A 13,760-nucleotide genomic window follows, 5' to 3' on the forward strand; every position below is an offset into this window, starting at 1 on the left:
CCCCAGCCAGGGCAAGCACAGCAACAAACCTCCTTAGAAGCAGACCCCATCCCTGCCTTGTGCATGGTGACCAAACACTGCATTCAGGCTCCCTGTTGCAGTGCCTGGACTTAGGCAGCAATGAAGCTCAGGAGAGTGATGATCCAGAGGGAGAAATTGAAACCCCCTCAAACAATTGATGGGCAAAGGTTGGTACAAAACATGCATCAGCCTTTGCAGTGACCACGTGAATGTCCCACTGACGTACCACCTATTTGTCCCCAGTGCAGAGTCTCAGCTCAACTCCTGGGCTAAGGCTCAGGGTTACATCTCCTCCCTGATGCCAGCTGCAGGGCCAGAGGAGAAGGAACAGAGATGCTCTCCATTGGAGAAGTGCATTAGGTTCTGTGCAGGGACAAGTCAGTGTTTTCCCAGCTCCTGAATGCTGACTGGTGCACACCAAAGCCAAGCTCCAGGAAGCCCTTCTGGGACAAAATGCACCCTGCCAGGAGCGTAAGGAGAAAGGAAGGGAAGGAGGATAGGTGCCCACATCCACATGGGGCTGTGCTGGAATGGGGCCTCTCCAGGCTGAGCCAGAGGGACCACTCAGGCCTCATATCAGGTCACACAGGGACCAGCTCTGGCACCTTTTGCAAGTGCTGAATGGCATTTGCAACTTGCCAAGAATTTCCACGTGTCTCTCTTCCTGGGGCTTTTTTTACTCCCTCATATGAGGAGGAGGCAAAGGAAAACAAGCATCATTTCCCCCCTCGCCCTCACCGCAAAGCCCCGCTCGGCTGCACTTCAGCAGAGACCCCGTACAGTATTAAAAGTACACTTTATTTCCTGTACAATTCTCATCCACATCTCCGGGCGTGGGAAAAGTCCTCTGTGTTCCCACAGAACGCTGCCATGAGACACCCCACGACTGTCCAGGAGGGGCACGAAGCCCTGACCACCAAAATCAAGTGCTGATGCTCTCTAGGCACGGGGAGGAGAGCGGGAAGGAGGGAGAAGGGGAGGAAGCCAGCGGCTGCTCCCCGGGGAGCAGAAGACACCCTCAAGTTCACGTCATCGTTCATGCTTAGCATGGGAGTCGTTGCGTTCCACCGTCACCCCGTTCCCGTTCCGCGTCACCTCCTTCCTGCTCCAGTCCTTTTCCAGGTAGAACTCGGCGAGCACGGGGCAGTGGTCCGAGGCCACCCCACCCCAGGACCAGTTATCAGGGATCCATGGGTTTGTGAGACCTTCGCGCACGACAGCCCAGTGGCCTGCATGGAAAAGAATCAGAGACAAAGGTATTGCCCACGTTCAACACGTGTCGCTGGCTAAAGGCTACACGACCTCCCTAAGGAGCAGCTCTACCTGTGAAAAGCTTTTTCAAGCTCCGGCTGATCCAGATGTTATCCAGTGACTTGGATCCTTGTGGGTTCTTTGTGCTGATGTTGGTGAAGGTGCTGGAAGGGACCAGGTGATGGAACTTCTCCTTCCTCAGTATGTCGTGGTCGCTTGTGTCTGGGGCCTGGTTAAAATCTCCCAGGATGATCACGTCTTTTTCTCCTAGAAAACAGGAAAAGCAGAGGGTGAACGGGAGGAATTGACCTCTGTTAAGCGCTTAAGTACAAGAGGGAGGGAGGATAAATGGGAGGAGGAAATATACAAATACTGAGTGGCAAAGCTGATTTTACTCTGAACTCCTGAAGGAAATGCTGTTTCAAGGCTTTTTCACTGCCTGTTTACTCACGACCACTCTCTTCATGACAACAAGAAACAGGCAGGACACATCTCATGGTTGGTTTTAAATACCACCTCTTTTATATCGATGTCCTTTGCTCGCTATCCACTGACAGCGACAGACTCAACGATAAAGCAGTTCTGGTTTCAGATGGCTTCAGAACTCTGTGTCTTTGTAAGCTTATTTATTTCCTTTACCTCGTTGTGACATTTCTCCCGAGTGCTGGGAGCTGATCAGAGCTCTCACAGCTCGATACTGCGCAAAGGCACCTAAAATCACCCCACAACTGACTTCAGAGAAGAGAACTATGAGAGTATGGAAGCTTCTTCCTTGCTGGGGCTGACGTGTGGGAGATGGGGATGCGCAGACGGATTGCTCTGCCGTTCCTAGCGCTCAGGGCTAAACCTCCTCGCCGGGGGCTGTTGCTGTAGAAGCAGCCAGGAGAGGGAGCGCAAGTTCAACAACAAAACCTACTCCTCTCCTGCTCTGCACTGACTTCCAAAACCAAGTACTTCAAACATGCTGCTCGCTCAGATGCAAGGAAAAGAGAGCGAAACTATTTGTGGCTTCTCTGCCCTTTGTGAGTCACAAATCGTACTGGAATTGACATGAGGTTTAACTATTATTTTGCTGCCAGGGTCCCTCCCACAGATTATACTGTCCCACAAGGACCCAGAGCATCCATCTGGTGGGACATGGTGGCATACTTCTCCAGATGTGATTGTACATTGCCTGCTAAGAGGCTCTCTCCACCTCTCAGAAGTCTTATAACCCTAGTGCCCAATGCATGGGTAACCCATTGAATGGATGGGAGAACACCCTGGTCCCTGGCTCCAAGCACTGGCTGCACATCTGGAATAGCATCTGCGTGCTGCACGCACTGAAGACAAACTGATGCTGCAAAGAGTTAGCTATGAGCAACCAACAGCCACCACATCTCTCCAAGTACTGAGGAAAGGAAAGAAATAGGTGGAAAAAGGAACCAGGACTCACTGGTCTGATAGGAGAAATACGGGGACACTAGTGTTCTACGTTACAGGAGGCTGTGGACAGTAACCAGATCTCCTTAGATGCTCCCGTGCCTCTTCGTGAGAATGAAAGATAACAGAGGAGGCATCCATTAGCAAATTTACTGCAGTACCCACAGATAAATCAGTTCTTATTACCCATATTTTATGGATTGACTTGGAAGAAACTGAAGGATGATGGTAGTTTTAAGCATAGCATTCATTTTGGCAGGGTAATGCACTACTTCAAAGTAACACGTGTGCACTACCGTTTGTTTAGGAAACAAGAGCTGCGTCCCACAGGTTTGGAGGAATCAGGATCTCATCTGTGAAAGACTAAGCCAGGAACAAGCAACGTGCCTACCACAGGAAAGTAAAAACATGAACTAGAAAGAAGCCCTAATGCCGACAGTCTAAATTTAGATGCAGTGGAAATGCAACTCGGTTGACTTCAGAAGAGCTACACATTTATCTGTGCCTCAGTTCAGCCCCTGGGGATTAAACAAATGATCTCTTTGTTTACCTTCATCCTTTCCAGTTTCAAGGTACGTGGACAAATACTTAAATCAGGAGCACTTAAAAATAGCTCTGACTGACTTCTTGCAGCTCAAAAGGGGAAGAAAAATAGCACACACATAAAACTACAAACACCTCTTGTGTTATAGACCAGGGATATTAATGCTTCCAAGTGACCAACCTTGCTAAACTGGTCCAAGCTGAAAGTCATCATGCACAGAACCTTGCAACCCTCTTGCATCTCTGTCAAGCAGTAAACGAAGGGCTAGATTTTTCTATGCCTATAACAAGATCAGCAACATTCAGAACCTGAAACGTGCTGTTCTGCTTCAGAGGAAACTGAATTCCATTTGCAGCTTCCAAGCAAGAGCCGAATTCTCAGAAATGAGGTAAAGAAATGCAGCTGCCTCGTGTGTTGCTCATGTGCAGATCTAAACTCTGGTGTCTCTCATCCTGCTGTAAAACCAGAGCAGCTGATTATTTACTATCAACAACATCATACTGCATATTAGACCCAGGCACCAAAGCAGGATTTGGTCTCTTTTTCCATTAGCATTGAGTTTTCCAAAATGCTTCCGGTTATCCTAAAAGTAAACATATAGAACCTATTTCTTTTGGGGGGGGGAAAAGCCATTAAGCTTTGTTCTGATATCAGGTGTGTCATTTCCACAAAGCACTTAAAATAGGGTCTTATCCCTGGTATCTTTTCCTCATTTTTGGCTGAACCTGCTCTTGAACGAGCATCAAATCAGAAGGAATTGCATTTGAAAAGATGCTCTCAAAGCCAGTAGGATCCCCTGTGCTGTTTGTGTTAATGAGGAAAGACTTCAAGACAATGAGGAAAAGAAAAGCACATTTGCCACACTGTGCAGCATTTAAACACATGTACTGGTAGAGATAACTCTGAGGCTGATCAGGATCATAGAATCACAGAATGGTTTGGGTTGGAAAGGACCTTAAGATCATCCAGCTCCAACCCCCTGCCACAGGCAGGGATGCCCCACACTAGACCATGTCACCCAAGGCTCTGTCCAACCTGCCCTTGAGCACTGCCAGGGGTGTTTGTGAAACTCACACTGAGACAGGTTTTACTTTATGTATTGAAATCCCTCTTGATGAGACAAACCGTCAGCGTGCGGGTGAGAACCGGCGGACACAACCCTGCCCTACCTTTCAGTGTCTCCTGCAGAGTCTGTGCAAAGGCTGCCAGTTTGTGGCTGTCGTGGTTCTTCCCGGTGTTCTCACCCACCGACAGGGCCAGGTGAAGGTTAACCACTGTTAGATCATTCATCCCAACCTGGGGGAGGAAGGAAGGAGGAGAAATCAATGCCATGCACTCAGGGCACAAAAGGTCGCAAAGCCAAACCACGCGTCTGTTCCCAGTGCTTTTGGGTGACTAGGACTCGCTTAGCCGTGTGTGTGGTGCAGTTTGGTTTGTCTTGGTCTTGGGAGGATGAGGGGGAAGGCGTTTTGCAGCTTTGTCTGCTCTAAGCTGATACCCTCCCAGGTCTGGAGGAACTGGTTTGCATAAGCAAACAGCTTCTCTGCACCACGGCTGCAGAAAGAAGCCAGCTGCGTATGCAAATCAGTTTATGCAAAACCAGTTGTTAATAAGCTACAAATAATGTTGTGGTCATTACATGGGCTAATTACTACTCGTGATTAGTCCTGGTCTGTCACAGAGACTAACCAAGAAACTTAATGTACCTTGAAAGGAGCTGTTGGCTCCATGCAATCTTCTGCTTACCTTCTGGGACTGACCTGGCATGAGTAATACTTACTCCTAATATTGACCTATTAACATTATTAATTAATATTAATAATTCATTTACTAATAATTAGTTTACTAATGCTTCTCTCAAAGCATTACCAGCGATGTCAAGTTCCCCAAACTGGACCCCTCCATCACAGCCTGTGCGGAGATGGGCTCTCTCTGCTTGGATGTTCACTCGAGCATATAGAATCATGGAATCACAAACTGCTTGGGTTGAAAGGGTCTGTAAAGCTCCTCCAGCTCCAACCCCTGCCCCGGGCAGGGACACCTTCCACTAGAGCAGGTTGCTCCAAGCCCCTGTGTCCAACCTGGCCTTGAACACTGCCAGGGATGGGGCAGCCACAGCTTCTCTGGGCACCCTGTGCCAGCGCCTCAGCACCCTCATAGCAAAGAACTTCTGTCTAATATTTAACTTCAATGTACCCTTTTTCAGCTTAAAGCCAGAGCATATGTACGAGAATTTCCCAAATGCACCATGTTCTTTTAGATGGGCTCAGCCTAGTGAAACAGCTTTAAAACGGAAACTCTGCAGTATGCCAGCAACATAAGCCTGAGTCTCTCAGGAGCACTGCGCTTTCTGTACTTATATATCTCTATCTGTATATCTATATCTATCTCCTTTCTGCCTACACTTACCCCTCTCCACCTTTCTATAACCAAGCCCTGAGACAGTGTTGAAATGATGAGCTAGAGCCTCACGCAGGTTTTTACCTGTTAGAAGACTGTGTCTCTTTCCACCTTTCCCCAATTTTTTAACCAGTGCTAAACAAGGGTCCCTTGGCACAAGAGCAGTTACCTTGAAATGTGCAAGATAAGGGTGAGGATACGAGTGCTTCCCATTGCCATTAGTCTGTGGACTCTCCTGAGATGAGGCATCTTTCAGTTCGATGCCAGCTGTAGTATCCCAGAGGAAGCCAGAATATTCAACTCCCTGGAATTACAAACAAAAAGAGAGTGAAAAAAGCCAGTAGTAAGAAGGCAAAACCAAACTGTTTGGCTAACCCTGAGCTCAGCGCCTCATGGTCTCAGTGGGAGGCTGCTGGGGCTTTGGAAGGCGATGCTGGGTGCAGTTGTTCCTTCTCCCCATGCCATATGCCATCTCACAGGCTTCTGTCACCCACGAACTGAAAGAATCCAGGCTCCTCCAGTCCCTTGGTGTGTAATCTGGTCTAGACCTCTCAGCTCTGTCAATCTGCTCTGTCTCTTTTCCAGCTTGAATGTTTCCTGCTCAGCTCTCCAATCCTTTCAGATCTTTCTATCATCCTGCATGGGGTTTTGGTTTTGGTAACTTCAGGATGTGCAGTTGGCATCCCGCCCTGGTTACACCAGCAGCAGTATCTAAAGCACCCCGACACCATCTTCCCTGGTATCATTCAAACCCACTTTCCCCAGTGAATCACAGTTAAATCCAGTGCAAAGAGGACTGTTTTCCATTTCAGCTGCAATAAACAAGTGTTATCTGCACTGCTGACTCCCCATGGGCCTTGGAAGAAAGTATTAAGGTGGCTGAAATCCTTTGGTAGCTACTTTAGATAACTCACCTTTAAAACACTGACAAAATCATTCCACCAGTCGGAAGTCTAAGGTCTGAAAACTGCTATAGGAAAAGATGTGGAAGAATAAAACTGCTGCCAATTGCTCTTTGCTATTTCCTGGCTCCAGATTACATCACATCAACACGGTGGTCAAAGTCAGTCCTTGGTTGAAGGCATGTGGAAGCATGAGCACCATCCACCACTTTGCATTATTAAACCCCATAAAGTGTCCCGGGATCAGCCTTGTACTCAGGGTTACACTATTACTTCACTGCATTGCATTCATGTACGTAGTGTTCCACCCTGAGGGACTCATTAACTAATCCAAGGGGTAGAAGGGACTTTCTCTTAGTGGAACAAGCCACAGCTCCAGCACAGCCAGATTTCTGTTAGAACAGCTAAAAGGAAGAGCCAGCGGATGACATTTCTATTGTTAGCTTGGCCACAGCCTTCCCCCTTAAGTCATTCTTACATCCCTACCAGTAAAACAAGGTAGATGATGGGCTTTATTCACTCAGCCCATAGTCAAAACTTTCATTGTTATCTTTGGAAATAGAGCTCAAGAAAGAACTGACTGAAGAGTCTGGAATTCACATAGAAACTGTGAGACAATTACTAACAGTTCTTGGAAAAAAGGAAAAGCACAGGGAACAGCTTTGACAACTGTGCAAAACTTTTTAAATGCAGTGATTTAGTAACCTGGCCTACCAAGAGATCCCAAAGGAAAACTCCAGCGAGGAAAACAAATGTGCTGAAGGGAATCTGCACCCTGCATCCGAATTGAGTGTGAATTGTGGCAAACCTTGGACACATTCAGGCACCCTCCATGCCTTCCTAGTGGTAGGTAGAACCCACTCCTTGTACTACTCAGGTGGTGGGTTTTGGTTAGGGTTTTGTTTGGGGTTTTTCTGCCCTCCTTTTTGGGGTTTACTCAGAAGGGCAATGGAAGGGAGTGCACCTCCCAAAACATCAGTCCAAAACCTAGTTAGAGACCTTGCTCTGAGAACTGATTAGCACCCTTAAAGGAAAGAAAAAGAGATTTTCCCTTGGGAGAGACTGCTTTTGGGCACTGTTAGTGGTGTCCAGCCCAGTGTAGCTATACCTTGATCCCTGACATGAGTAGCAGGGGTAGCTGTCACCACCTTATAAATGAGTACCTCATTGCAGTACATATATATACATATTCCCACAGCAGGGAGAAGCACAGTGCAGTCTGCCAGGGGCAAGACCAAGGACTCTTTCCTTATCCTAATGTGTAGCCTTTTTCTCCATTTCTGCACCATTTCTACCCACCGTATCTCCCCCCAACACACCCCCCTTCCTCCTTACAAGTGTGCCACAGGTTGAGGAAAACAATTCCTCCACACCGGCGAATCGAAAGCTCTAGGAAGAGCCAGCTTAAAACCTCGCCAAAAGAGATTTGCACAATGTTTTGCCTTAAACATCCAAAATATGTCCTTGGTTAGAGGGGAAAAAGGAGCAAAGGCAAAGTTCAGACTTGGGGATTAATGTACCTTGTGTAGCTGGCCTGAGGGCTTTTCGGAAACAACACCCTTCCAACATCCTCTAGGGCCCTTCCACTTGCGGATGTTTGGCAGCGTCGGCTGGTTCAGCTCCATACAAAACTGGAGAGAGGAAAGGGAAAAGGGAAAAAATAAAAGAGATTGGCTTTGTAGGGCTCAAAAAGAAACCTGCAAAATAAGGCATGGGTAAGACATGGACAGGCTGTGCTCCCTGCCCTCCCTGAAGGCTCGGGAAGGAGGTGGGACACATCCCAGGCTGACTCACCCCATGGACATGACTTGGAGATAAACAAAACTGAAAACAACTTAGTGCAAATGGAACTTTTCTCCCTCAGACCCTTTTTCACCCCCCTCCAAAGCTACTTTTTTGGCTGGAATGGGGTTTCCTCTGTGCCACCTCTGGAGATGCTGACTGGACCGCATCCCACCCCTTGAGGGGCTTCACGAGTGGCTGCTGAAGCCTCCCAGGGCAGGAAGCCCCCATAGTGTGGCTGGCTCCACTCCAACACTAAGGCTGCCAGCACAACACAAGAGGAAGGGTGTTGGCCAAGCTCAATAGCTGGTGTTTGGGAGATTTTACACCAGGGATGGCATATTGGGACTCCCTGTGCATGAAGGAATCAGCTTGTAACACAGATCCAGCAGATCCTCTGAAGTGCTCATCTTCCTGGATGCTGCTGTACAGCCACAGCACATGGACACCTTGATGTTTCCAAACACATGGTCAGAGCTCTAGGAGCTGTGTCCTAATGCCCAATAGATCAGGGATGCTGTAACTGTGGACACCATGGTGTCCTTTTGATTGAAGATGGAAGTAATATCTGGAACATCCCTCCAAATTTAACGGAGAAGGATTTCCAAGGCTGTGTATCAGTCACTGTCCACAGTGACTCTTTGCAGTGGTAGATGCCAAACACAGTTCAAAGCGCTACAGTGATATGTTTCCTACGTGGGTACCAGCAAAACGCTGGGACAGCTCTTCTCACCTTTATTTTACCTCTTGATTCAAAAATGAAATTAACCCCCTGCTCTCTCCCTAACTGCCTTGTCTGCAAGTTCAGCATCCCAGAGGCTAAAGCTGTAAGGACTGGCTTCTGAGGTACATGCAACCCAGCAACCCTTTTTTGCCTCGGAAGGCTGAGGGTCATTTTGGTCCCACACCCGAAGCAAAAATGCTTGGCACACCTTTTAAAAGAGTCTTCTGAACTGAAGACCTTGGCTGGGGGTCCTTATTCAAGATGCCATATTAACATAGAACCATAGAATGGTCTGTGTTGGAAGGGACCTTAAAGCTCCTCCAGCTCCAACCCCTGCCCCGGGCAGGGACACCTTCCACTAGAGCAGGGTGCTCCAAGCCCCTGTGTCCAACCTGGCCTTGAACACTGCCAGGGATGGGGCAGCCACAGCTTCTCTGGCCACCCTGCGCCAGCGCCTCAGCACCCTCACAGGGAAGAGCTTCTGCCTTAGATCCAACCTGAACTTACCCTGCAAATCGTTACAAATTCAGTCATCTGCTTCTTTAAACCCTACACATACAGAGCCAAAACTCACACAGCATCATACCAACAGCGCCAGGGTTTATTCACAAGCATGCCCTGCATCACACCTATGCCACCGTGGTCCCCCTTGCAGCTGGGTGCTGGGTTGTGTGGGACAGGCAGTGCTTCCAGGGAGCAGGAACACGGCAGCACCAGGCTCCAGGCATGCCCCTAGCAAAGACCAGCCTGTGCTCTGGAGAGGTCAACCCCCTTGTGCTGGGTACCTGCCCACTGCCCCCATTTGGGGTGCAAGGTGCCAGCAAGGGACAAGCCCCGTTGCCTTTGCTCATTAGCAACATGTCATTTTTCCTAAGAAGGGAGGATCCAAAGATGTAATTGCTCTTTGTCCACCCTGATAAAGAGCCAGTGCCTGTTGCTCCGAGCCCCTCCAGAAGCAGAGGTGGGTATAGGTTGAGCTTCTGACTTACACTGGAAAGAACGGAGAGCAGTTGGAAGAAGCTGGAGCAACACATATTTGAGGAGGGACTGAAGAGCGGAAAACAAGGAGTCTTGGACTCATCTGGGAGCAGGGAGAACAACATTTGCTGGGCTGGCACATGCTGGAGATGCCAAGGGAGTTACACACTCCCTAACACACCTACCTGCCTCCCTAAGACACTCCAAGCACTGCCAGCAAGAGCATCTGATTCGTGCATTAAGTTAAATCTGTTCCAGTGCAGTAACTCTGCCCACTAGGAACCACTACAGCCAGCACCTTGCAGTAGCCCCCGAGCTGATCTCACCTCCTCTTGTCCAGGACGCCCTGGTTAATCTTTGTCTTCTTTGGAGGGTGCTATTTGTGCAGCCAGCCCCAAAGCAGGCACTGCAGGGTCATCTTCTCCAGATGATGGATGACACCACTCCGTGTGGAACATCTTCGCTCATCAAGTGTTCCTCCCTGCAACACCAGCACTGGGGACCACTCTGAGCCAGCCATCTCCCTTGAGGTGAGCATCTTTTGCTCTAAAAGAGGGTGTGCTGCTCCTAAACCCTGAGGGAAACTAAATGTGACCCAGGAAAACAATGTCTTGGGGCTTAATCAATTGCACATTTCTAACGAGCCAGTGATTCCTCTTTGGAGGACGCTTTCAGGCCAGAAGTAAAGGTAAGCAACAACTCATTTAATCAAAGCGAAGGTGATTTTGGTTCCTCTTAACCAAGAGGAAAGAGCTAGGGAATAAATACTCCACTTGTAGGTGTCACCTTTACCTTTCACAGACACTAGAGGGAGCAGCTTTAATGAGTACCGGAGATGCAAACACACTTCTTTCAACTCGTTATCATTTCAGCTATGTTCAGGTGTCGCATTAGTAAAGGTTTGACATCGTCATGGTGAAAGAGCCTTGGAGTTTGAGTGTGGGAGCTGGAAATAGCTGAAAAGGAGACCCTGACCAGGGTAATGGTGAACTATAAGGTCAAAATTCGCCACCTTCTTCCAAATTGCAGGTCCTGGGTAAAGCTCAAAGAAAAAACCGGTATTTGTGCAGGAAAAATGCAAGTGGTCTGGTAGTGGGCTCACTGTCCTGTTACTTTGGAGGGACAGTTTATGGACTGCAGGAATCTGCAGGTCACAGGCTGGGAAACACCAAGTTAAAGACTGTTCTGAGCTACGGAGCATCTCCTAGTGATGGACTTGGTGCTTTAGGAAAAGGTCTATGATATATACCTTGTATGTTGTGCAGTGGTGCTTGAGGAGAAGCCCCCCCAACATAACACCCACCCTGAAACATGATTAATATATTTCTGATGAAGATACAACAAAATTGACAGTGACTTCATGAGACCATCTGGCACTGCTCTTTTTTAACCCTTCTTTTAATACCAATATGCCTTCTCTGCTCCATCACTGGGTATTGTATAAGCTAAAAAACATGGTCCTGGAATGCCCAGCATGTTCCTGCAGCTGACCAACACTGCATCTGCTTCCCTCAGGCAGGAGTAACTCAGTGAAGGGACATGGAGGAGCATCAGGCCCTTGGTTACATCTGGATTCTTCTATAACCAAATGTAACAGCAGGGAAGGAAGCATTATTATGGCTAAAGCATGAAACAGAGACTCAGCGCTGGATCCCGTTTCCCACTGATGACAGTGCTGTCTCAGGCCTTCACTGCTTGTTTGCCTTTCCCTCAGGTGTATATCCCTTTCCTGTTTGCAGAAGTAGCCAAAAACCACACAGACAAGACATAGATGCACTCAGCAGTGTGGGGGATGGACTCACAAACTCCATTCAGAGGAACCCTATTAATAACATAAGGGAAAATGAGGGTGGCCCTATGTTAAGATAGAACATTTTTCACATGCCCATTCAACCAGTCCCTCCTAGGAAGACTTCATTAAAGATTGCATAATATTTATTTCTTGTGCTGCTCAAGTACAGATATTACATAAAGGCAAATAAAACTTGGCAGGCAGATGGGGGCCAGATAGGCAAATAATTCCGAGTGTTTTCAAAGCAGAACAACCCCCTTCCAGGGAATTGGTTTCAGTCTCAGCCATATCCATGCGTTTATGTCGGAAAAGGTTTTCTACTTCTCCATCTTGTACCTAATTCTACAATGAAGTTAGAGCTGAATAAAAGAAACCCCAAAACATAAATATATATAATTTAGGAGAAAAATTCTAGGACTAAAGAATAAGATAAGGAACCGATCTGGAAATCTTTTCCAACAACGAAAGCTTCTCTGCCCCTTCTGCCATGCTGGTGTGTCCTGTTTGCAGGAGGTCATCAAGACCTGGGGCAATACCTTCCTATCCTTTATGTGCTGGTTTATTGTTCCTGTAGCTAAACCAAAACATCCAGCTTGATGTCCAAATAAATCCTTGCCATCCTCCATGTTCTTCACAAACACAATCTAACACATCCTTCAAAGAGCTTTACAAACTCATTGTGAAGTGAAGCCAAGGCAGAGCCCTTCAGCACAGCCAAATCCTCAACCAGTGTCTTTCTTCAGACGTACTACAGAATCTTAGGTATTTTAGGGCAAGAGGAAACGGCCTCAAGCTGCCCCAGGGCAGGTTTAGATGGAGCTGAGGAGCAATTCCTTCCCCAGAGGCATTGGAACAGGCTGCCCAGGGCAGTGTTGGAGTCACCGTCCCTGCAAGTGTTCACACCCCGGGTAGACGAGGCCTCAGTGCCAGGGGTTAATGGTGGCCTTGGCAGTGCTGGGGAACGGTTGGACTGGATGAGCTTGGATGAACTTAAAGGTCTTTTCCAACCAAGTTGATTCTACAGGCACAGTCATCACCTCTATGTGCCTTTACATGCTATGGACATAAAAGCTCATGGCTTTGGTGCAAAGACCACTTCTAAGCTTAATGCTTTAAAAAGGAAACCTCTGGGACTGAGCTTCTCAGAGGAGATGGGATGAGGAGGGCTCATTTTTCAAGCCCAGCTATACAAAGACTAGAAACTAAGTTGTCCAAGTCCACTCTGCCTGCATCACACGGGGGTTTACTCTGGGTCTGCAGAGAGGCACCACTCTGCTCATTTAAGAGCATGAAAGCAAAGCATCAGGGGACTGCCATTTAGGCACCCCTGGGGTTATACAGCAGCCAAATGACATTTGGCAGGACCATACAGGTTTTCAAACTGAAGGCATCATTTCCCACATCAGGTATCAGCCCCTCCACGAGCTTGGCCGTGTTTTGAACCAGCCCATGGATGTGAATCCAGCTGGACACACGCCTCTCTCCTGCCGTTGCTGTGTTACTCACCCATTGTACTTCATGAACATGTGGGAAACAATCCTGCTGATAAGCTTAACGTTAACTCAGTTATCAAAAGCGTGTAAGGATTTGTTTCCATACACAAACCTGTCTGAATCAATTCAGAGGGGGAGGTTTAAGCCAGGCTTTACAGGATCAGCTGGGGAGTGGTAGGAGCGTAAGTTTGCACTCCCAAACTTATTTGCTTTCTTTTTTGAGTACTTGTGTTGGAAAAACATAGCAGTGAGTTCCTGCACTGCCCTCCCGGATGAATTACAGCTCACCACAGACACCCAACTGCTTAATTCAGACACCCAACTGCTTAATTCTTTGTAATATCTAAGAGGAAATTACTTTATCATTGAATATATGATTAGAAAGAAAAACAGATTGTAGGCCACAAAACCAGCTCTCTGTTCGCCTTTAATCACAGTGTTCCTGGGGCAG

General features: G+C 47.8%; 1 protein-coding gene across 1 annotated transcript in view; it reads right to left on the reverse strand.

Annotated features, from left to right (window-relative positions):
• Positions 1 to 891: 891 nt before the first annotated feature.
• The window catches only part of LOC104407803 (endonuclease/exonuclease/phosphatase family domain-containing protein 1-like), a gene marked incomplete at its 5' end in the record, with an annotated part of 21,792 nt that continues 8,923 nt past the window's right edge, over positions 892 to 13,760 (reverse strand). Inside the window, 5 exons of the mRNA XM_010017183.1 lie at positions 892 to 1,250; positions 1,345 to 1,539; positions 4,408 to 4,534; positions 5,808 to 5,942; positions 8,061 to 8,171. Of these exons, the coding sequence (XP_010015485.1) occupies positions 1,051 to 1,250; positions 1,345 to 1,539; positions 4,408 to 4,534; positions 5,808 to 5,942; positions 8,061 to 8,171 (768 nt within the window). The remainder of the gene's footprint in view (positions 1,251 to 1,344; positions 1,540 to 4,407; positions 4,535 to 5,807; positions 5,943 to 8,060; positions 8,172 to 13,760) is intronic.

This window comes from Nestor notabilis, unplaced genomic scaffold (assembly GCF_000696875.1).
Source record: "Nestor notabilis isolate BGI_N333 unplaced genomic scaffold, ASM69687v1 scaffold4936, whole genome shotgun sequence".
Taxonomy (NCBI): Eukaryota; Metazoa; Chordata; class Aves; order Psittaciformes; family Psittacidae; genus Nestor; species Nestor notabilis.